A 24,252-nucleotide genomic window follows, 5' to 3' on the forward strand; every position below is an offset into this window, starting at 1 on the left:
AAATGTTCGAACCGCAAAAAAAAACTTCAGCTTATGCAGGCGAAAAGTTTACGCCCTTAATACATATCATATTGTCCAGGAATAACTTTTTACTGCTCCTTCTCTTACAAACTTCAGCAACTTTCGTTTAACATAAAATTGCGGGCCAAAAGCAAACACAGTTGGCTAATGTATTGCCTCCGGGTCGCAAAGCCCGCCAGCTGACCATTGGATATTGGCCAGACCCCAAATTTCACCACACTCTCGGCCCCAAGTAGTTGCAACTTTTAATTGCGCTCACGGATTTACTGGCAGCATTCTGGACAAGACCAAGACAATGGATAAAGCTGAAGCCCCCGGCTCAACTTCAACCCTAACTTCGACTGCGCGTAGACAAAACTACTAAATGTCAAAAGTGTCAAAATTTTCTTAGAATTATGTCTAGCGAACATCAAAAGTTGCCCGGGAAAAGTGCGCCATGTTGCTGTTAGCCGGCAAAAGTTGCGGTTGCTCATACACTGCAAGAAAATTAATGGAAAGAGTTAAATTATTTACTTAAGTACACAAATATTTATTGAATAAAAAAAACATTAATTTCATCTTGACCAATTAATCTGTGTATTGAATCTATAAATGCTGATCATTATTTGCTGCTTGGATTTCCTCGCAGTGTACGCTCTGTTGCTATTTTGGCGTTGCTGCCGTTGAGTTGTGGGGCTCACAAGCCACATGTTTCTGCTCGTAACATTTTCGACACATTAACAGACTCTGGCAGGAGAACAGGGTCGCAATCGAGCCAGGCCAAAAGCAGAACACCATGGCATATAGCACATATAGCATACGAGCATAGCGCAAACAGCACATATGGCAGGTAGCGTAGCGTCGTCTTGGATTTTGGCCTGCACGAAAACAAGGAACCCAACCGCTCCAAAGCGGGAGTTTCGGTGGGTTTTTGTGTGGCGACGAGACGCTTGTGCTAGTTGGCCATGCGATATGTGAAATCGAGAACAGTAATGACGTTGTCAACTGGCAACACTGCGGGCGGGTTGGCCAAGACTGCAACAGCAGCGCGGCATCAGCAACACATCACATCGCATCACGTACGCAGACCAGAACCAAAAACAAAAGTCGGGACCCAAAGCGCATGGAGAATGGTAAATGGTAGACGGTAGATGGCAATGGCAACATTACAACTTGCCCGGTTTCGGTTGGCTCTCTGCAACTGGCGGCTTTTTCAATTATCCCCAGCGTATCAAGCAAGAAGCCAACTTTAAAGCCGGCCTATGACGAAATGAAATTTGGTAAGCAACAGGCGCAACGGCAACATTGTGGCCATAACGGCTTCATCGAGGTATTGTATTGTATTTTGTACTGCTTGTGTTGGGGCTTTTCTATAATATATTTATATATTTAAGTAAATACGTATCCCTATCTTATAGAAAATCCTACAATCCTCTGCAACAAAATAATAACCTCCGAAGAGCTCCATATCTCAGAAACATATTTTATTTGAGCACCATTTACCAGCAGCCAGCAACATGCCAGCAGCAACATGTGCGTACCCACCGGCAACATTGAGTGAGAGTGGGTGGCGTTGGCCTTTTCTTTTCTTAATTTTTGTAACATTTTGTAAATGCGGCAATAAACGCCGCAGGCAACATCGAAAACGAGACACCTACGGTGTGGAAGCAAAGCAATTACATGGAGAAAAGGCAAGGGGGAGCACTGTGCTGCGGACCTGGTTTGTTTAGTTTAGGCCAGGCCAAAAATAAAAAAGTAGGGACAAAACGAAGTCGAACTGAGGCGCATTGAAAGCGAAGCTTTAAGAATCAGCGGGAGATGCGAAGGAAAGATGACTCGAAGTCGGAGTTAGAGTAGAGAACTGGGTGCGACTTGCAACAGTAGACGCCTGTGGTATACTATATGGTGCATGGTAGTGGGGGAAACCTGTTCCACGCACACAGAAGAGGGTCCCTCGGGGGGAGCACACGACTTTTTAGTGACGACACAAACGGGTTTGGGTTTTTAGAGGGGCAGATATGGGGGCTCTAAAGTAAACTTCACACTGCCTTCGCCTTCTTATTGTTATGTTTTATAATATTTTAGAGACAAAAGACAGAAACGCAGACTTTTGGAGTTTTGGTTAAGGAGTTGCAGTGGCTGCACTGAGGGAAATCAAACGATTTTAACTTAACTTCACTTCAATTGAAATCATAAATATTGATCTCTTTTTTTTACAGAACGAATGGTAAGTATGTCATGAACAATCATCTTTAAATAAACCAAACCTTCGCTTTCCCTTTAATATCTCTTAAAAATAAGATACGATCTTGAATGATGATGGAGTTTTTCGGAGTCCTTTAAGAGAGTGTAGAAGAACACTCTTATTGATTTCCAGAAAATGCCCTGATTACATAACGATTTTATCGCAGTGCAAAGTCGTTGCAGTCCGAGTCTCTGAGGCGACACTTTAGTTATTTTCCACTTCTTGCTGCACTCCACTTCACTTTTCAAAGGCCGCATTAAAATGCATGATAAAAACGAGCCCATGAGCCACATGAGTTGGATGAAAATGATGACGCCCAAGGAGGCGGTGATGACGACGATGGACATGATGAAGAAGGTGGGAAGATGGAGGAGTACGATGATAATTCTCGTACTGATGAGGCCGAAGCCTCCCCGAGGCAACTGCTGCAACTGGTTGGATGCAACCATGTCAGGATTGTTGTGGGTGCAGCATATATAAAACATTTTACATGTGATGTGTGCCCAGCTTCTTCCCCGACCGACTTTCCCCCGCCCTCGTTTTACTTTGGCGTCGGAGTGGGCGTGGGCGTGTTCCCTGGGCAATTGTTGAGCTTGAGCCTGAATCCGAGGCTCAGTCCGGAGCCGGAGTCTGGCGTTGGCGGGTTAATGTCAGTGTCGGGTTTTGGGTTCAGGTTCCTGGCTCCTATCTGCCAGCCATCTCCTGCAGTTTGGCTCGCTCGAAAGGTTAAGTAGTTGGGACAGACGACGCCGTCAACTCTTCCCCACTCCTATTATTCAACCCTTTACTTGTACACGGCTATAAAAAAACTATATAAGTGTATATATATTTGTAAAGAAAACGGAACGAACTTTTAAAATATGCATTTAGTATTTTCTTTTTATTTATTTTTTGATTTATTTCATACCTTTATACAATCTTATCAAAAAAATTTGTATTTAATTATAAACTAACATATTTATAGACTATGGAAAATATGTAACGTGAAATTAACTAAATATTAGATAATTTATTAATTGCGGAAATCTATGAAAATGTATTGAAATATTTTAAATTCAAATTTAAAATTATTAAATGTATATATGTACTTACATATTTTATTTAATACTTAGATTAACATTATTTTTATTACTACTGAATACTATTAAGTTTTTAGTGTAGTTCTGCTTAGCCTTGAACATAGCCAGAAGTTAGCTCAAGACCTGGCTGTTGCTTTTATGTTTTATGTATAATTATTAGATTGCATTTTAGTGCTGGATGCTTGAGCGCGTAGTAGCCGAAGGGTTTGACCTTTTTTTTTGAGCGAGCAAATAAGTAAGCAGTCTCCATCTCTCAGCCTCTCCCCCTCTAAATAGCAGCTCATGGAATCTGTATCTTTGTATCCGTATCTTCGTATATGCATCTGTATCTAATCTAGCGTGGCGACCAGAAAAGAGAGACAAAGCTCGACAACGTTGCACGTAGTTGCTGAAAAGGAGAGTAATCTTGCTGGCAAACAGTGAATAAATAAAAGACCAAGTCACAATTTGGTTTCAGCTGTCCACCCGTCTCTTTCTGGCCCGCAGTGCATCTCTTTCTGCTTTTAAAGTTTGACCGTTTGCTGGTTTTTGGTTAAAAAGAAAATGTGGTCTGGAAAAAAAAAACGTAAGGCAAATGGTAGCAGCCAGGGCAAACAAACAAACAAAAGATACGGATACAAAGATACAGCTAACACAGATATAACACATACATGCACGTACTTATACAGATGACGGGGCAAAAGCGCGCGTAAAGAGCATTCGAAAAAGCCAGGGAAATAACAATAACAACAAATCCAAACCAACAACAGGTACAACAAAAGGTACAGTCACAAATGACGTCGACGCTTAACGCTGGCAGCGCAGCGGACGCGGGCAGAAGTGGTTAACATTCAGTTAACAGTTAACAGGCAGTTAAATTTAGCAGACTTTATTGGGGCAGTACTCTAATTTAACTATAGCTTACTATTGATAGTTAATAAACATTAAAAAATATTCTGGCAAAGAACAAATTTATCCAAAGTTGCGTTTTATTCTATATATTTAAATAAATAACATTAACAGAAATGTTTAGTCTTAAAATTAAAAAGCACACATCTGTTAGAGCAATCTGAAACAAATGGCAGTGAAACACATTGGTAACATGTTGCCAGAGATCACCGACGTCGGGTACAATGTTTCTAGGCATCTGTCAGCTACATTTGCGAACGACTGGAAATGGGACCTTGGATTAAAAACTTAAGTTATTACAACTCGAAGTAAGAAAATAGCTTAAGCTACATTAAATAAAAGTGTACGTTATTGTGAGCTTTATTTGATATCATTATCTGTTATACACGTACTCTACTCAAAGATTTTACTTAAGAACTCTCAGTGAAGGTCATTTTCTTTATTTTAAAACTTTCTTTATTTTAAAACTTTGTTTTGGGACTCCTTAAATATTCTCCTCTGGCTCAATTGAACTATTTTTAATTAAATGAGGCTCTTCCCATCTAGCACACGTGTCTCACATAGTTCTACCCTTTCGTTAAATATGCATTTGTATCCTTAAGTGCGTAGATGAAGAGACTCCCAGCCAAGTACTTATGCACAGCCAAAACTCCCTTAACCCTTGGCCAAGAACTTTGGGCTGATCATCGCGCCCCTGGCTCCCTTGACCTCCCTCATCCGCCCCTCAACCACGCCCCTTTGGGCCAATGTGGCAGTGCCAAAAGGCGACAAGTTGGCAAAGTTTTTTAACCACAGCTGGAAACTGTTAACCCATTGCCAGTTGCCATTTCCCATTTTCCCAGACGGTCACCAGGCCACACTAGCTGGTATAGAGGAGGGGGGTGGGGATGAAGGGTGGGGGGGGTGTTGGTAGGGGTAGGGAAATGGAGACACTCACAGAAACACAATTGGCTGAGGTTGTGCAAGTTTCGCACACATAAATCTCAATTTGTAGCAACACTGAAAGTGCGAATAGTTTGCAGTTTGCCGGTTGCCGCGGGACAAGGGGCTTTAGGGGGGCAAGGTGCGGTGCGCTAAAGTGGGCGGTGTTATGGGCGCACCGGCAAGGACAACTCATAAGCTCTCTTCAGCGGAGGACGACGTCTCTTTTTAATTTATGCTCACTCGAATCCCAATTGCACGCAGCCGACCGCAACATGTTGCACTGCATCAGCAAACTTTTGTTTCAAATGTGCTGCACAGCGAGAAAAGGTTAATAAAATATATATATAAAATATAAAAATATTCAAATCAGAAGAAATACGAATGTTGATATATAAAATGAAATATCAACATAACACTATAATTAAATTTAGTTACGTTATGGCTTAGAACTATGCCAATCCCTCTAATTAACTGCAATCGAAAAGAAACATTTCATTAGCAATTTAAAATTGTGCAACTTATAATTTTTGCAGTGCTTAAACTGGCTTGCTTATGAGAGGATTTTCTTTCATCCAAACTAAGTACAGTTTCTCCTACGGTCCATTCAGAAGTCCTGGAGCAGCTATGTACTCGATTCTGTAATACTTTTCTTCTCCATTTAAGTGTGACATAAAATCCAAGCTCTGACCCGATACCTTTGCACACACTCATTTCGCACAACAAAAGACGTGGGTGTGGAGAAGCAGTGGCAGGAAAAAGAGCTGACTTTAATGCAAATTGCCAGAGGCGCAAGGCCTCCACCCACCGAAATGTGCAGCACCACCCACAAGAGCAGCCTCCTCATCAGCAGCATCATCAGCGAGGTGGAGAGCAGAAATTCTCATTACAAGCACAGTTTAATCTGTAGCCTAGGGGCTACAGGGTGGTGTGCTGTGGTGTGTGATGTGGGTGTAGACGGTGGGTGGGGGGAGGTGCTAGTGAGGGTGTTCAGTGGGTGGTGGCGGGGTGGCTCTGTGGGTGGGTAGTGGGTACAGTGTTGTAGGGAGCGAGTCGAATCGAGTCAAATGTGTTAAGCTGGCTGTGAGTGACCCAACTCCAGTATTTCATACTTTTTCCTACCCAACTGCACTTACTAGTCCCTTTCCCCAGTTTTCCACCCACTTTTCCTCTATTTTCCAGACCGAAGCCCCATTCTCCCTGTGTTAAACCCATCACTTTTATTTTTTTTCCTTTTTCCTAGATGTTTATGTAAAACCCAGAAATATAACTCAACACAACAAAAAAACTGTGCAACGAGCACTACGAGTATAAATTCATTGTTTCGCACAATATGAACATGGCTCTCCTACAAACAACTCCGAACTTCTCGCCTCCCCTCTCCTCTTTAAAGAACCCCCAGGACTCCCCCTTTCGCACTAGTTACTGCAATAAAGGCAACACAGCTGAAACGTAACTCAATTGTAATGCAAGGTCTCACTCGCTCATCCGCACCTACCAACATTTTTTCACCCCCACCCCTGGATGCTTAATTTACATGTTTTCGGGTAACTTCATATAGAAAAGCTCCCCTGGCTCTTTGGCTTTACATGTTTTCCATAACGCCCACACCTTTCGACGCCCACATTTTCCACTTTTGGACTTCTAAGCGCTTCTCATTTCAATAAACTCGTCCCTTATTGTTTTTGGTTCGGTTCTGGTTTTGCGGACTTTATTTATTTTTTGGGTGTGAAGTGTCATGGAAATGACTTGCAATGATATTATACTCGTAATGAGATTCACTTCCAGCTTGACAGGTGTGGGAGAATTTCATTTTGGATATGGAACATTTCGTTGATAATTAAAAAACATGGTTTTTTTAAGCTCATATAATTTAAAGACTATTAATTTCCTATATATTATTCATACAACTTTAAATGCACGTTTTTTAAATGGGAATACTTTTCCAAGTACATAGTAAGCAGGCCGAAGTATGAAGAGCTGGGCCAAGTAAAATGGCATGCAAAGCAAAAATTGAATGCAAGCCTCAAAAATGTTCTATGTTGCTGGCTGCTTTGGGCCATCGCCGTTGTGATGCAGCCATCACATGTGGAGAATAGAGTGTTTCTGGAGCAGCAGGACTAGCAGAAGCAGGAAAATAGCAAGGAGACCAAGGATGTGCCACCGACGGGCGGGGGGCGCCTCCTGTTTGTTTTTGCCGTCTGCTTGATGCTATTCCGGCTGCTTTTCCGGGGCTTTACACGCCGCACTCAGAGCTACGGAAAAGCTACGCCACCGAATCCCGTCCTGTCCCTTCCCGCCCCCGCCTTCGAATCCTTCTTTCGCCCTTCTGACCATTACACATTACGTATAATCATCATTTTGTGCTGGCAATAAACACATGCTGGCTGCTCTCAGCAGCTTGGCTCCCTCCCTCTGGTTATCATCCCCAACCGATCCCACCATCCATCCCCCTTAAGTCCGCCCATGGACACGGGCACATAGCCGGAATTTACAATTTCCAGTCGTGTGCGCCCTGAAATCACAAACCTTATAGCATGCGATATTTTTATTGCATGCTAAATGCAAACCTAACAAACAAAAATATTAGTGGAAAAATTTAAGTTGAAACCAAATAAAGGGTAACTTCGCATACTGAAATGCTCTAGCTCCACGAAAATGTTTAATGCGTTGCAAATTTGGCAACGATGGTCAGATTACCACTGCATTTGCACCAAAATAAAAATTAGAAAAATTTACATTTTCAAAGATGACAATATCAACATTTCTGCAGCTATATTTTTCTGCACAAGTCCAAGCGACCCTCTTTCATCCAATAGGGTGTGCAATTTCTATGCATTTTTCATGGTTTACCTTTTCATAGTCCAAATATGGCCCCAGGCTTATTGAATGTGTGTGCTTTGATTAAATTTAAAATGTTTGATAATACTATTTGCAGCCTGGTTTTCGGGGGCACACATGGAGTGCACCATGGCAAGTGTAATAATGCAGAAGTAAATACATTATGGGGCAATGAATCGAAAATGGAAATCGCACAGGGTGAGGGTGCGAAAATACGGGTCACTTTAAATATTTCCCAGTTTATAGCTTACAGTATAAACAGTATATATCGTACAATAATGTAGTTATAGCAATATGTTAGGGCCTATAATTATTATGTAAGCTATACGATCGCTCTATTTGATGGCCATTACAAACTTCCTAAGCTGCGTAGCTTACTGTTTACTCTTCTCGCCATAAATCGAGCCTGCGTTTACATCATTCTAATCGAAGTGGGTTTCAGGTCACAGTCCCATTGCGGACGATTCTGGGGATCTGGAGCTGTGGCAAACACAGCGGGCAGCCTTCAATATTTGCGGAACGGGGAGCGGGAAACTGGGAACGGGAATCGGCAACCAGAACGAGGAGCCACTGTGCCAAAGATTCGCTCTCGGTTGGAATTTGTATGTGTGCCATTCGACAACACGACAGGCAAACAAAAGCCGGCGAAATCCAAGGAGGCGGCCGGCAAGGGGGTAGATTATCAAACGACAAATAGACAGAAATCCGGCAGTTGCAGCAGCAACGGCGACAGCCTGAAAGCAAACTTGGCCAAATCAACAACAACACCAGCAATAACAACAAGCTGCAACAAAGGCAATGCACAAGAGCCAAACAAATTCAAATCAAACTAAACAACAAGAACAGCGGCGGCAGAAAGTATTACACTGTATGGAGTGCCCGTTTAAATTCTATTTACTTCCAACACTTGTTTTTGTCGATCCGAAATAATTTTTCTTTGTCCATCTAATTTTTATTTATTTACTTGCCTAGACTAATTGGGTTGTGACAAATTGTCACGTGGCTCAAGAAATAACATGCTTTCGGAACTTTGAGCCATTGATTCTACGGCTTTATTTAATTATTTTATATTCAATATATAAAAATGTTTCTACAAATAAATCAATCATTTGTGGGTCAAATACATACAAGCTGTCTTATAACTTGTACTTTACAATCCCATAATCATAATAAATAAATTAGCGCCATGCTAAAAAACTTTATTTAATCTCCAGTTATGACGCAAAGGAAAATAGAACATGTTAGTCACCCAAAATTTTCCGCCTAAATAGATGTGTCATCAAAACCGGAGATGCAGGCTAAGCTGTAATGAGTTTGTTATTTTTAACAATTCACTTTACATTTAAAATTATAGGCACCAATTCATATATATTATTCATATATATAAATTTATATATATTAGTGGGACACACTGTGAAAACTGTTTTGCCAGCTAACCAGTACCCTTTAGTGACTTAAATTATATTAAAAAAAAAAATTTTTTAAAAATACAGCTCCAATAATTTTTAAAGTATTATTTTAGCGTAGCGTAGTCCATATACCCCCACAGTTTAAAAGTACCCTGCACACAGAGTCGCTGTAAAGCGTAAACTAGAACGAGCAATGCTGCTAGCTCGTCGCGCATGTAGCGGCAGCAACATGCAGCAGCAACATCGACGAACGCCAGCAACATCCAGCGGCAACATGCAACCCCAGCGACTGCATATGTAAAAACGCATACGCCTGGTGTTCGCAGCATGCTGCCGCTGTCGCTGCCGCAGCTGGCGCCGACGTCGCGGCCGCTGCGCTGCCCATGTTGGCAACTTTATAAACACGGAGCGGATTCAGTCGTTTGGTAACTGTTGCTCCTATCAGTCGTTCTCTGTCGCTCTTGGATTGCGTGGGCACATCGGTCGTTCGGCATTTTGGGTTCGGCATTTCGGGATTTGATATCGTTATTCGGGTCGGATTCGTATAAACCTGCGTCCGTGTGCGTTAGCCGGCCATTGAGCACTATCGCTGCCACTGGCATTTGGCCCACCGTGTGTGTTTACAAGTGTGGCATAATCTTCGATTAGCGCAACCCAACCGATCGGATATACCCCTTGAAAATAACAAATACTAGCGAGGAGTTAAAAAAGCATCCAAACACACACTGCACACCCCAAAACACACACACACACACGTCACATAAAAAATATAAACCAGAGCCCCAGCGGCCGTAAAGTGCCACCAAAACGTACTTGGCCGTATATTTTATGCATGAAAAGCTAAAGCAAGTGCAACCAAACGCCTGAGTGACACCAAGAAAAAAATACACATACATATAAGGAAACCCAAAAAAACAAAACCGGGATTACCGCACACTCATACGCTCACGCTCAGTAGAAAAAATACGCGAAGCCAAAGGAAGTCAGCAGCAAAATCATGTCACGGATCGTTTTTATATGTCTCGCAGCCATCTTAACAGGTAAGAATAAACAACGGCTCAGAGGAAAGTAAAGCCAAAGTCGCGCTCATGAGATGATATCACGCGCTCGTTTAAGACCCGCGCAAATGTGTGAAAAAGTTTAGCTTACTTCCAGATACCTATGTATATGAATAGAAAGATGCTACCCAAAAAACGTGTTCTCACCTCGAGCTGTATAAAAATATGATTGTTGAACGGCAAACTTGATTGATGAGAAGACACCGCCCGCGGGGGTGTCTCTATGAAAGTGATGATTGAGTGAAAAGTTCGCTGTCATAATATCCATGAAATTGATAGTTACTCCTCTTTTGGCGGTTGACCCCGTTTGGTCCATAGCTCCAACTGCGCATGCTCAGAGTGTGACCGAAGCTGTTTTGAATCTGTGTCCGTGCCAAGTGTGACCTTTCTCATCTTGGGTACAGCTGGCATTTGCCATGCGCCAGCACAGGTTGAAAAGGTCAATTACACTTTGGTCTTCTATGGTGATTCCAACCAAATTGGGCTTGCCCGAAAGATCTTCGCCGCAGATGATTCACGGATCGTAATTAATAGTTTTAGTAGCTGTTTTAATGGATTTTTTTTTTTGGTTTTGTGTTTATACGTGAGAGGGTTTGATAGTTTTGTGAGCCCATAAGAGGTTTGCTTGGTTTTATGACAGTATTAGACTGTTTAATAGTTCTACTTTATGGGAATCGAATAACGTGATCAATAATGTGTTTTTGAAAAATATGTTGCCTTGAAATACAATTTTGTACTATAAAAATACAAGTTTCCATATTTTAGCATTTCCCGCCAAAAGGTAGAAAATTAAAAACCTTGTTGAGTGTGTACTACGTTTTAATATTCGCTCCACTGTAATTAGTCTTTATTTGGTTCCTTTTTTAATATATTCTAAGTGCCGCATCTTGTGCCAGCATGCATCCTTGAAATTAGGAGACAACATCAGGCATCCACTTGAGCATTACTTTCATCTCTTTGTACCACGTACGAATGCGGATATAAATTCTATGCCATCATCAAGGCCCCAAAAACGCTGTCGGTTCTATTTAATTAAAATCCTTCAATGTTTCAGCCCGTGCTTATTATATTGTACCCTCTTATTACGTCCTTGAAGAGCGAGAAGTGTATATGGGTGCAGAGCTAGCTGGGGAAACTGAGACAGATTTCTCATTAGCTGAAAAGAAGATGCTGGTTTATGCCAAAGCCTAACAACATTAACACAACACACGGCACATGAAGCTGTTGCTTTTGCAGCTGCCTCATTACTGCCACAGCCCCTCGGCAGATTCAACAGCCCCTCCTGCTGGAACCGCCCAATGGTGAAGCCACCACCCCATGGAACCACCCACATGACGTGACTTTAAGACAGCCGCGTTTTATTCAGTTGCTAAGCCTGCCTGCAACCTTTCAAAGGTTTACGAAAATGTAAATGCAAAAACTGCACACAAAAAACCAAAATAAAGTACACCAGGAAATCCACTGCAGGTTCAGCCCTTCTCCCCATCTCTTTCCGCTGGCCAGTTGCCGTCTTTTTCTAGCAGGGCTTTGCCACTTCACACTGAATACTTTTACATTTTTATAGGACTGACGCATCGCAGACATCGCATCAGTTGACTGCCGGCTGGCTGTTGTCTTGCAATTATAAATGTTTAATGCAGCTCCGGCCATGGCACCATGGACCGTTTTTTCAGACGGGCATGGGCCGGAAATTCAACTATCCGACCCAAAGGATACGCTTAAGCGTACAAAAAAGGCCAAGAGTCTCTATAGTATTTAACAATATTTTATGCGAATCGAATTTCTCGTGGTAATAGTGTTTATTAACATGCGAATATAACCAAACGATTTATTTTTCGCCACTGTTTCTGGATATTCTCCAAATATACATACTTAAACTTTAAATTACTAGCTCTTGAGATAACTATCCGCTTTTTTTTAATAAAAATAAACTTTCCATGGCATACTCCACTTTCGCAACTATATATATGAGCAGAACCCACATAAAAATCAACCACAATTTCCTTTGCAAACTTCCCATTCAATTTTATGGACGCTCTTTGTGCAAGGACATAAAAAAGGGATGAAGGAGACACGAACTGCAACATGTGCAGCATGTAAATAAGGCATTGCATCCAAAAACCATTCACAGTAATTCAAATGGCCAAAAGGAGCTGCAGTCGTGACGTATTTAGTTATGACTGCCTCATCTAGGAGCGAACAAAAAGCGGTCCAGCATTTATGCATTTTAATGGCCACCAATTGAGGCATGTTCTATGCTATATTTTGTATATATATGTACATACATATATGCCAGCTGGTATGGTCACAAAAAAGATCCAGGCATTGAATTAAATACGTGCAGTGTTTGCCCAGTTTGCTGCTCCCAAATGTGACTCGGACAGTGACTGTTACTGCGAACTGTGACTACTGCACCTATATCTATTCCTTTTGGTTTTTTGGCAATCCAATTCATACCACCGCACCCACTCCCGCCCATGACATACATAATTTTCAACTCTTTTTCTACCTATGGTAATTGCAATGGGAATCGCAGAGAAGGGCTAGCTCCTCCGTCTCTCATTCATATTCATAACATCGTTTCATTTTGGCTTTTTGCTTTGCTACCTGGTCAACAAAAAAGCGTCCGAGCGACCAACTGAAAATTTTGCAGTAACTGAAACGTTGCGAAAAAAGGACTGGCCATAGGACACAAAAGCTTTATCGCGCTGGGGGCTTTAGTTTACCAAAAGGTATTCCCCAAATGAAAAGCGGGAGTTTTCCCCGCACGAAGGTGCGGAAGGAAGAGTCGGTTAATTGCTAACGGGCTTCTTTCAAATGCCTTTCTTCGCCACTTTATTGTTTGCTTGGATTGTAAGTCTGTATTCAATCTATGATTTATGGTTTGTGATATACATATGCTGCTCTCACGTTGGCAAAATCAAAGTTGCCACACGAATATTATATTAATTTCAGTCAATGCGTGCAGGGAAAATGTATTTTTAATATAAATTTACATAAATATTTGTCTTCTTCAATTCTCATTATAATTAAAACTACATTGTCAGGCCAAAACTTTCAGCGCTTATCCCTTTCCAAATGAATTGATTTGTTTCCCCAAAATTTGCTCTATCATTTTTCAATTCGATTTTCCACATTGACACTTATATATATTGCTGAATAATCGCCGGCAGCCAATTTTTATTTACAAATTTAGCAATTTGGGCGAGAGACAAATAGAAATGCACAATTTCATGACTAATTTGCTGAAAAATGACTGAACATTGTCAACAACAACTCTTTGCATGCATCCCTTGTATATGTATGTACATACGCGTTTATCTGCATGTTTGTCTGTCTTTTTGTGAGCTTGTGTGCGTGCCCAGGAAGTTGGCAGCGCTTTGGGCCATGCTGGAATTTTCGGGCCAAAAGGGTTGGCTGAGGAGGGGGGGAGTGCGATATTGACAAAGCGTATGCCAGGCAAATTAAATATAATGGGGGATCTACCCTATTTATTCTGCTCCTCTGCCGCACGACAAAACAGTTGAAAAGACAATAAAGAAAGAAAAGCGGGAAAGCCGGCAAAAAGTTGCACAGCTTATGGAAAAGTTACCCGTTTTCCTCTGCTGTTTTTCGGGCTGCAACTGCAAACAAGTGTGTGTGTGTGAGTCTCGAGCACAATGAAGCGAACTTATGATCGATTCGGCGGCACAGAGTTGTCTTTATGAGCACGTACCAGGAGCGTGAAAACGTGGCCAAAATAAGGGAAACCGACACAATTGCAAAAGGCCAAAGGAAGAAGTTCCAAAAAATGCGCTTTTGAAGGTGTTTTACAATGAAAAGAGACAAAATAATGAGAATGGGGAATCCAATAAAATGGCTTTAAACACATTTTTGAAATCATAAAATAAAAAATGTATTTTTAATATCCATTTAATAATATATAAAGTTGAATCAGCGGGACTTTCAATATTTGTTGCACTAAAGGGTGAATTTAAAGGGTTATCAGCACGTTTCATTTGTATTTCCCTTTTTATAAGTTACATCTCCCCTTTAAAAAACCACTTATGAAATCTACTTCATTGTCAAAGTTATTTATACGAACGCGCACAATTGCGATGATAATTGCAATTTTTGTTTTTCTCCATTTTCAAACAAATATTAGTTATTCTGCGGCTGTATGTGGTGATTCATAAGCTTCGCAGGTTACTCATGCTGGCATACAAAGGCAGTAGTAATCGACTAATTTGACGTGAACAGAAACCCGCTTGATTGACTCAACTTTCTATATCCCCGCACGTTTCTTCTACTCGTATATATCTTCCCATGTTAGTCAGCCCCAGAAAATTGTGTCAGGTTTGTTTGGCTTTTTCACATTCTCATTGACTCTTTATATTTGCGCCCAGTGCAGTTGGCTTTGATTTGGGTCACGATTTGAGCTGTTGATAAGAAGCACACTGAGAAAAACCAGCCCTAGATTAAGCCAGCTTAACCTGGTTGCCGAAATAAATATGGTCAGCCTCTTCAAGAGTGTAAAAATGATGTAAGAAATAGTTATGAATTTAAAACGAAATTTAGCAACTTCAATTAATTAGTCGGAATTTCACGCTGTGTACATCACCTGCAACAGTCCCACCTGCAATTACTATGCCACGATACACATCCAGAAGTTGCTCTGTATTCTGTATTCGGTATTCCGGTTCTGTTTTTGTTTGGGTCGCATGGGGAAAATGTGAACGATTAGATAAGGTTTACGTGGGCAGTACTACACGGAGTGGGTGGTGAGGGAAGGTGCGCAAGGTGTCCCTTATCAGCTGACAAAAACAGTGACAGCTTTATGCTAAATGTTGATAATAGTTCCTGGATCTTACTGGGTCACCATTGTACGGTGCACTAAACATGAAATGTGGCGAATGCAATTCGAATCGCAGAACATTCTGCACGGCAAGAAAATATGTTCGCAAATCGAATTGCTAATAATTTGTTAAGTACGTTCGATTCATATCCACACGAATAATGGAGCCAGCTTTCATCCCTGCACAGAACTGCCTATTCATCGATGAATATTATTAGGTAATTGGAAATGTAAAATTATTTTGCCGCACACAATCTGGGCCATAATGCAATCTTTGGGCTTACGGCCACACACATGTGCATATATCGACATTATTGGCAATAAATTCAATTAAAATTTTATCAATGTCGAAATTGCTAAACAGTTGCACTTACATCGCTTTCGATTCATGTCCGTTTCTCTTTGGAAAATTAAATCAATATGTGAATATGATTTTTCTATTATATTATGCATCGCCATAAAATGACCGATTGAAGGAACACCAGAAATGCTCCATAATTGCTGCATTAAATCGTAATCTGTAATTTGAGGGTGTGGGTGTGGCTTAGGCATTTCTATATACTAATTAAATGTGCAGTTCTAATTAAATTTACATGACTGTGTAAATTGAATGGACTCGTCATGTCAGGCTGACTGACTTATTGCCCGGGTTTTGGTAGGGGGCTTTGGGTTTTTGGCTTTACGCTGGTATGAGGCTGCATGCCAGCCCCAAAGTGAAAAATAATTGAAAATAATGTTGCGCCGGGCATTATAATTATTAATTATATCAAATCATAATGCATTTGTTCACCGAACAGCACCGAAACGCAAATAAGCGTCCAAAAACAGATGTGCAGAAAAAACTACTGACTGCGGAAAATGCCAGCCGTTAATTAAATATATTTAGTCTGTGTAAAAAACGGGGCTTTATAATACGAAATCCACACCTTAAATGCAGTAATCACGCGGCATTCACATATGGATAAACAGTCAATCAAACAAATATGAGAGCGCTGCGGCTAAAGAAATAAAAAAAATTTTGCAGATTTGCATGGAAATTGAACAAAGAAAATTGCGATTAAGAAATTAAAACAGATATGTATAATGAGCGAGTAAAAAGCGTTTATAAGAGGTAATGGAACAGATTGATGTATGTAAAAACATGTATTCATGAATGCGATAATTGGATTCATTCAAGATTCACAAAGAGCTATAATTGGTTACGACTGCGAGTTGGAAAGAGAAACCTGTTCCACAGTGAAATAAATAAGATATTATAAATACGTAGGCATTAAAATATACATATTTAGTTGCGCCTCATGTAAAATTTTAATTTTCAGATACTGCTTTAATCGCCGCAGATCGGCTTACATAAGTGATTAAGTGATGTAATCCATTAAAAAAGCCGTATGAAGAATAACCTGACTTTACCATATGCCCTCCCTCTAAATTTTAGAACCTAGCAACAGGTCCGAGCTCCATGCCCCCAAATCTTCATCTCAAAGTTCAGAGACTCGGCTTTTTAGCCATTCAGCCATTCATTGGCCTTATAACCATTTTCTTGGTATTACACACCGCGCACACCTCCCCGTATCCATCATTATTTGGCTCGGAACAAAAGCTTCGAACAAAACGCAATCTTTAACCATACATCTCAGAAAATGCTAAAGTTTTGTCCACCTCTCTCCCTCTCGCACGCTCGCTCTGCGCTTGGATTTTAATTTCGTATTTCAGTATCTCACGGATACACAACTCTAGTAGCTCACGAACCGGTTTTAGTGCGGTTTTTCAGTTTTTCAGTATTTCAGTTTCAGTCTTATTTTATTGTCTTTTATTCGACTTTTCATGTTGTTGGCTAGCTGTTCCAACTAGTTTCCATTTTTGTTCATTATTACTTGCTGTTTTTATTTCCCCAACCTTTTCTACAAGCATTTTCAACGTTGTTTCTTTTTTACGTTTGCTACGTTTGTTTTTTAATTTGCCACAGTCTTTTCTCTTTCAAGCGTAAAAACCAAAGCACGCACACATGCGCAATGATTGCCGTTGCTGTGTGTGTTAATATTTTTAACTGTTATTATTGTTGGTTTTTTTTCCGTTCCACATTATTGCCTTTTATTTGGTTCTGTTGTTGCTCACTTCTGGTTTTTTTACTTTACTTTACTTTACTTTTTTTTTGTTTATTCAATGGGTGTTGGCAGTCAAAGAGAGTAAAAAAGAGAGGGCGTGTGTGAGAGAATTGTTAAAGTTAATTATTTTATATTTGTATTGCCTGCACGTTGTATTTGCTCAACTTTTTTGTTCGCCTCTTGTTGTTTGACTTTTTGAAAAAAAAAAGTGCAAGAAAATACAGAAATACAAAAAGACGAATTAAACTCCGTAAAAAGTCTGTGTGTGCCCCCCTCGTTGGCACCACCCCCTCCCTCATCAACACTCCTCCGTGGGAGCCACCAATTTGACAGTTTCGTTTCAGGTTTGTGTTTTGACCCATTTTATTTTGTTTATTTTTTCGGGTCCGAATTGGGCGTGGTTACTGAACCCAGATCTTGAGCAAGTCGAGCTTACTGGCCAGAGAAAAAATTAAAACGGAAATGGGGAATGTTAATAACTTATTAACGGTCAAAAAATAATTTTCAAAGCATAGATCCTAAACAATCACATCTTATTGTGTTAATTCGAAATTAAAAAGCTGGGAATAGCTTAAATTTTTTTCAATATTATTTCAATACTTGAGTGATTCAGCAAGAAAGTATATGATATTAAAATTTATAATGTCTGACTTAGTTTTCCTATCATGAGATAGTATCATGCCCATCAAAAGGGCCCAATAAATGCATATTTCTTTCTGTTATTTATTACTTATTCGTATAATTTATGTGTGCGTTTCAGCAAGCAATAACTAATCTTTACACAGACCACACACATAATTAAAAACATTTTCCAGCTTGCAATTTTTCTCTTGCTAATGATAATTCCTGGTGCGGACAGTGCCAAACATAAATGTCTGAATTTGTGTGCCTGGCAGTTAAAGCGGTTGGGCAGTGCCAATTTGAAGAGGAGATGGGATGACATGCCAGAGGCTCGTTATACGTCCATTGTTGGGCTTAACTCTCATTTCACAGGGGGGATGGTGGGTGGGGGTTGCGGGGTTGAATCCACACCTTGGCCACACAAACAGTGTTCTCGGTGCTCCTGTGTGCTGGCAATCTCAGCCATCTCCCTCAAAACTCTGTTTAATTTGATAAATGTCCGGCGTTCGTGCAACAAAACAGTTGTCAGCTGGCTGGCTATCCACTGTAACCGATGCACTGAAGAAAAGTGCGACCATTTAATCACCAATCATGGTAAATAAGCAACTACAGTCTATGAAAGATGTAATGAGGCGACAATAGTGTCATTTTATCTCCAAGACGGAGAGATTCTTTGCCAAAAATATGGGCCATAACATATCCCAATTTCATGCAGTGTACTACTACTGGGTATCCAGATTTACTGGTGTCTTTACTACCGCAAACAAGCGTGGGTTTGTGTGCCTGTCATTTACTCATTTATTGGCCAGACAATAGTCTCCACTGAACAGAAAGATTGACAGACTGACTCGACCAAGATTAGGATTGATGTTAGCATATTAACATGTCAATTCAAGCGGTCGGGGAAATTACTGCAGGTGGATTTAAGCTTTACAAACTGCAAATTCGATTTCGTTGAATGGGCAGGTAAAAGGGTTTTCACGACTTTCCTCCTCTTTCACGTCTTTATTTAGTTTTCATTACGGCCTAATGGCGTGCGTGACTAGGCCCTAAAAAAAAGTGAAAAGCTTTGCCCATAAGAGCGATTGCAATTTCAGCCGAAAAACACACAGAATAAAAATTTAATTTAAATAAATTTCACAACTCACGCACTTCTCCTGGGAATTAGCCCGCGTTTAGCCCTTCATACACTTTTTTGGCCATATTTTTTAGGCAATTACTTTCTAAGTGAGCGTGTGAGTGCGTGAGTCAGGCCGTCAGGAAAGTTTTTCACTTTATGGCATTTAATTTATAAAAGTTGCGGAAAAGGGCTTGCCAAGACAGAATAACTATAAAAAAGAAATGTATAGTAGAGAGAGCCAAATGTCAGCTGAAAGTTTCTCTGTCTGTTTTTTCCTAACTAGCTTTGGGCTTAGTCACGCCTGTTAACTTATCGCTCGGAATGAATATTCCCACTTTTTTCCGCTCTTTTCTGTTCGAGTCTAGCCAACTTTGATAGTGTTTACCTTGTGTGTGTGCGCGTAGTATTTGCGGGATTTATCAGTCAGCGACTTGGCTTTATATAAATTCTATTTTTTATTTGCCACTTTTGCCCGGCAACTGACTAAATGAAAACTTCTTGGCGGCAGAAATGATAAACAAAAGGAATGGCAGCAGAAAAAGTTCAAGTTTGCTGCGGTAGATTATAGGGGAAAATTCCGAAAGTTTAGATGATGGATGAGCAGAGGAAGAGGAGGATTGTGTCTTGAGGGCAAATAATGGCAATTAAATATTAATGCAATGCTATGTCACAAAAGCCTTGGAAATTAATTTACTCTCTGTTTGATAAGAAAATATCTTAATACAAATATGATAGCAAGCAATGAATTGTATTTTATAGATAAGTGTATTACGAAAACTAAATTCTTACTCCACCACAATGTTTTTAGTTCTCACACATTTAGTGTAACATTTTCTTTAAAGGCGAGCCAAAAACTTTCACTTTACAATAAAAATCACCTCAAAAGAAATGTTCTCATATTTATCAAACAGAAACATTTGACTCTCCATTTTTCTAATTTCCGCATTTAATTCGGTAATTAAAAGCTACAGCACGCAGACATAAAACAGACAGACACTCTTTTACAACCGAGAAGCAGAAACAACTTTCACCTTGTAAGCAGACAGTACAGGTATTCACGGGCGTTTACAGTGCCGACAAAAAGTTTGCACCAATCATAACGCTCTGTGCGAGAGAAATGCGAAATTAAAGCCATGGACAAACTTTGTGAGTAGAGAGCAATTCAACAGGGCCAAATTGCATTTAACTCCCACCAAATAAGAGTAATTAAAATGTTTGCAAGCTGAATAAATTCGATGCGAAATAAAGTGGTGGGCGATAAAAATTTAATAATTTCGCGCATTTAAGCTGAATTGATTATGAATTTTATTTGTTCTATTAACAGGCAAAGTCTGGTCAAATTTGATTGCTGTAATTACGCCTGTAATATGATAAAAATACGCATTCCCATGGCTCCCCTACTTCATACAAACATACATATGTTCAAATTATATGCAAGTGTGTTTAAGTGAAAAATTATTTTCATAATCGAATTATGGCAATTATTTTGTGCCACAGCCCCTGTGCTTTGTATAGTGCAAATTTCACATAAAATCATTTCTAATTTACCACGAAAATTCGAACGTTTATGCATTGTTTTAGTTAGCCCAATCATGGCGGTATAATTATGAAAAATTGCGATTTTTCATTTAATTTAAATATCAATAAAATCGGCCAGTTGGAATAATACCACTTTATTTTGAAGAGTCACGGGCAAAACGTTTAGTTTCAATATTTTTATTTAATCAACAGAATAATAGTTATGCCAAGAGAGGTTCTATAAAAAAGCTAATTCACTCAACCACTGTTTCAAGGTTGAACAGCAGCATTTAGAACTAGTTTTTTGCATCTTTTGCAATCTAGTTTGCTTTAACTTGTTCTGCAATCTGCGCACTCCACAAGTTGTCTTTTTCCTTTTGCTAGACAACGGATGGCTCGTAAATGGTTTACAACTTTGTCGCCTAACTAACTGAAAGCCGGCTAAAGTGAAAGGCCAAGCGATTGTAGCTGACCCGGCAGTAAAACGTCATTAAGTGCCCAAATTCAATTTTCCCTGCAGTTAAGCGATTGCAGTAGACGGCTTAGAAGTTGGGAGACCATTTGAGTAGGACCAGTAGCGAAGCAAAACCAAATCAAGGCCAACAACAGTTGAACCTTTAGCGGCAACTTGAAAATCTGCAGTACCAACAGCAGCAGCACCACCAGCAAGTACAGCTTAAAGAAAATTGCTTATGGAACAGCAGCAACATCGGTTGTTTAAGCACCAGCAACATGGCTGCCAAGAGCAGCAACATCGGCAACAAAACAGCAGCAACACCAGCAGCTGCAGTGGCAACAACGCCACACAGCAAAAAAATGTGTTGATAAATGGTATACAAATAGTTTTGTGTTTGTGATTACATACAAATGATGTGAAAAATGTCTCTTAAAAATATCCAGTATAAATAAAATGTAAAGTTTGAAAATGCTTCTGAAACACAATAGTGATTTGGTATATGTGTTTCACAATTTTTTAAGTTCTACCATGGACTCTAACCTCCTTTTTTGTTGTGCAGTAGCTACTCAAACTATAGCCGGCACAAACAAATCTCCGGCTTTGCTATAGAAAAGCTACTTCCATGGCAAGTTGGCGCTACTAAAGCCAAAGCCAAAGCCGTAGCCAAAGCCAAATCGACCCACTTTGGAGTGCCCAACCCGAAGCCGACTGCTCCGCACTTGACTGGGTCAAGTAAAACCTTTTTGTCAGCGATAAACAGCGGCTGCAACCAAGACCAATTTAATGGTCGGCCATAAAGTGAGCGACTGGCTTGACAGCAGCCCAACAAAAGGCAACAAATTTGGCCAAGTGGCTCCAGGTTTGGGCTATATTTCCCTATTTTTCGCGGCACGCATAAAAAAATTCATAAATAAATGTGGTCGTTAGCAATAAAACATTTTCCTGGACTCCCTCCAAATTAGCGGGTTTTGTTGTAATTATTGCCACTGTTTTGAGTTGTTATGCAAAAATAGCAGAGCAAAACAAAAGGCAAATGGTGAATGACATAAGACCCTGTGACGTTCCTAAGTGAGAAATAATTGCCATATTCCGAAACGTAGTGAATTTTTTCCTTTCATTTCGCTGACATTGAACGTTTTTATGAATGGAAACTGACTCACCAGCTGTCGCCGCACTCGCATTAATTGAAAATGATTCACGAAGTGGTCGTGAGTGTGAGTCGCTCTAATCAAAGTGGTGCTCGCCCCGTTTTCGGTTTTCGCCATTTTCCCCTCCCCGCAATGCGGAAAAATCGCAGCTGCCAGTTTTGTGGGACTCGTTTTAGCCGAGATTTCAGCCCGACCAGACCAGCAATTGTGGGCTATGAAACGTGTTCTTAGGCATGGGGCCAAATCCGGCCCGGCCTGGCCTTTCTCTGTGTGACGGTGGATTTCGCCCAGAAATGTTCGGTATTGCATTTTTGGGGAAATGTCTATAAATTGAGCATGCAACGGAGCAACCCGAAACGAAATGAATTTTGTTGGCGCCAGGAACGCAAAGGAAATGCAATGGAGTTTACCAAATGCTGACCAACTGATAGATGAGTGACAGATATTTTTAGTGAATTTCGGTGAGCTGAACAATTTGCAAAAAAAAATATCAATTGGTTTGAAAAACAAGTTTATAAGCTGGGAACTGTTTTCCTTTAGGCTGAACCTTTAATAGATTTTTTAATCGAATCTTCAGACTGGCTGTGTTGAATGTGTTGAACTGAATGTATTGAAACAAGAAGTCTAAGATATTATTTTGATTATGGGGGCTTTACTCTTATTTTTAGAATAAATGTATCTCCTGATAAATTCCTGATCATTTAATTTTAAAATCCTACAATTCCCTAATTAATTTCCCCATTTTTCCCGATTTTTCAGGTAAGCTGAACTTCCCATAGATTTTGTTCAACCTCTGTGATCTCACGTAAGTCGATTCGAAATTTATGTATCTGAAGCAAAAGTTCTGTGTGGAAATTTCGGGAGCCAAGACACGTTCACAATAAATGTCACTTGTTGGCGGCTGGCTGCCGGAAAAACTATTAAAAAAGAATTATCACCTTCTCGAAAATGTCATCAACACGATACACGAACCGTGAAAAGGGAAAAATAGACGAGGCGAAAAAGAAAGTTGCTGTCACAATTGGTAAACAGAAAACCGCCTCAAAAGCGGAAGCGAATTGTAAACAAAAGCCGACAAAACGTTTGCTTCTTCAATACCTTGGGTTTTTGTGTTTTAGAAATTTAGAGTTAAATTTTTAAATGCTTGCCTGCTGACAGCTGTTTCACTGAGCCGAATCCCGTGAAAGTGGAAGGCTCTTCGGATCGGGTTGAAAACGCCGAATTGTTTACGTTTTCGCTAAGGAGAAGTTCGACCCAAGAGCGAGAAATGTAAACAAAATAGGAGGGAAAGCAAACGAACACGCCCATAATTAAAGCAAAACAAAAGGCGTGAGGCACACGCACATGAGGGCAGGTCGTAAATATCTTTAAACCAAAGTCGGAAAATCTTCTCTGTTCACTTGCACATGGGATTTTCATTAACAGAAAGGTTGCGGCCATTAACACGTCCCGCTGGGAGTTTTCAAGAACTTCAAATCCAAATCCACAAATAGCAATTGGAATTGGTAACTGTTAATGAATGTATTTACACACTTTTGTTTCTGATTCTAGAATTATTTCTTTAAATATTCGAAATCAATCCTAAAAACTTTTTAGTTTGATAATTATTTATTTCTTTTTTATTTTTTAATTGTTTCAGCCTATTATAAACATAAAAACAATATTATGTTTTCACTTGTATTACTTTTTCTGAAACTCACTTGCTGCCCGTATTTTTTCTCAGTGCAGGCCTCAATTAGTTTTAGCACGTGTTTGTAACAAGTGCAGGCAATTGCAATCCGATTACGATTCGAATCAACTGCAATCAAGTGCAGCAACTGCAAATGTCATTGGCCTCGTTTGAACTTCACTTGGCTCGCTGTGAGTGTTACCTTTCTATTTTCCCTCCCCGATTTTCCAGCTGCCCTCTTTATTCAGCAAGAGTTTCCCGGTACGCTTTCATCAAATTGTTTTCCGGCTTTTGTTTTCGTTCGCTCCCTTAGCTGCCAATTTTCTCCCCCAATACTGC

General features: G+C 40.2%; 1 protein-coding gene across 5 annotated transcripts in view; it reads left to right on the forward strand.

Moving 5' to 3' along the window:
- The first annotated feature begins 9,764 nt into the window (after positions 1 to 9,764).
- The window catches only part of LOC6732668 (fasciclin-3), a 73,812-nt gene continuing 59,324 nt past the window's right edge, over positions 9,765 to 24,252 (forward strand). For all 5 annotated transcript variants that reach the window (XM_016180331.3, XM_016180328.3, XM_016180332.3 and 2 more), the window contains exon 1: positions 9,765 to 10,423. In XM_016180331.3, coding sequence (XP_016025382.1) covers positions 10,381 to 10,423 — 43 coding nt within the window. In that variant the 5' untranslated portion in view covers positions 9,765 to 10,380. The remainder of the gene's footprint in view (positions 10,424 to 24,252) is intronic.

The sequence above is a fragment of the Drosophila simulans genome, chromosome 2L (assembly GCF_016746395.2).
Source record: "Drosophila simulans strain w501 chromosome 2L, Prin_Dsim_3.1, whole genome shotgun sequence".
In the NCBI taxonomy this organism is placed as follows: domain Eukaryota; kingdom Metazoa; phylum Arthropoda; class Insecta; order Diptera; family Drosophilidae; genus Drosophila; species Drosophila simulans.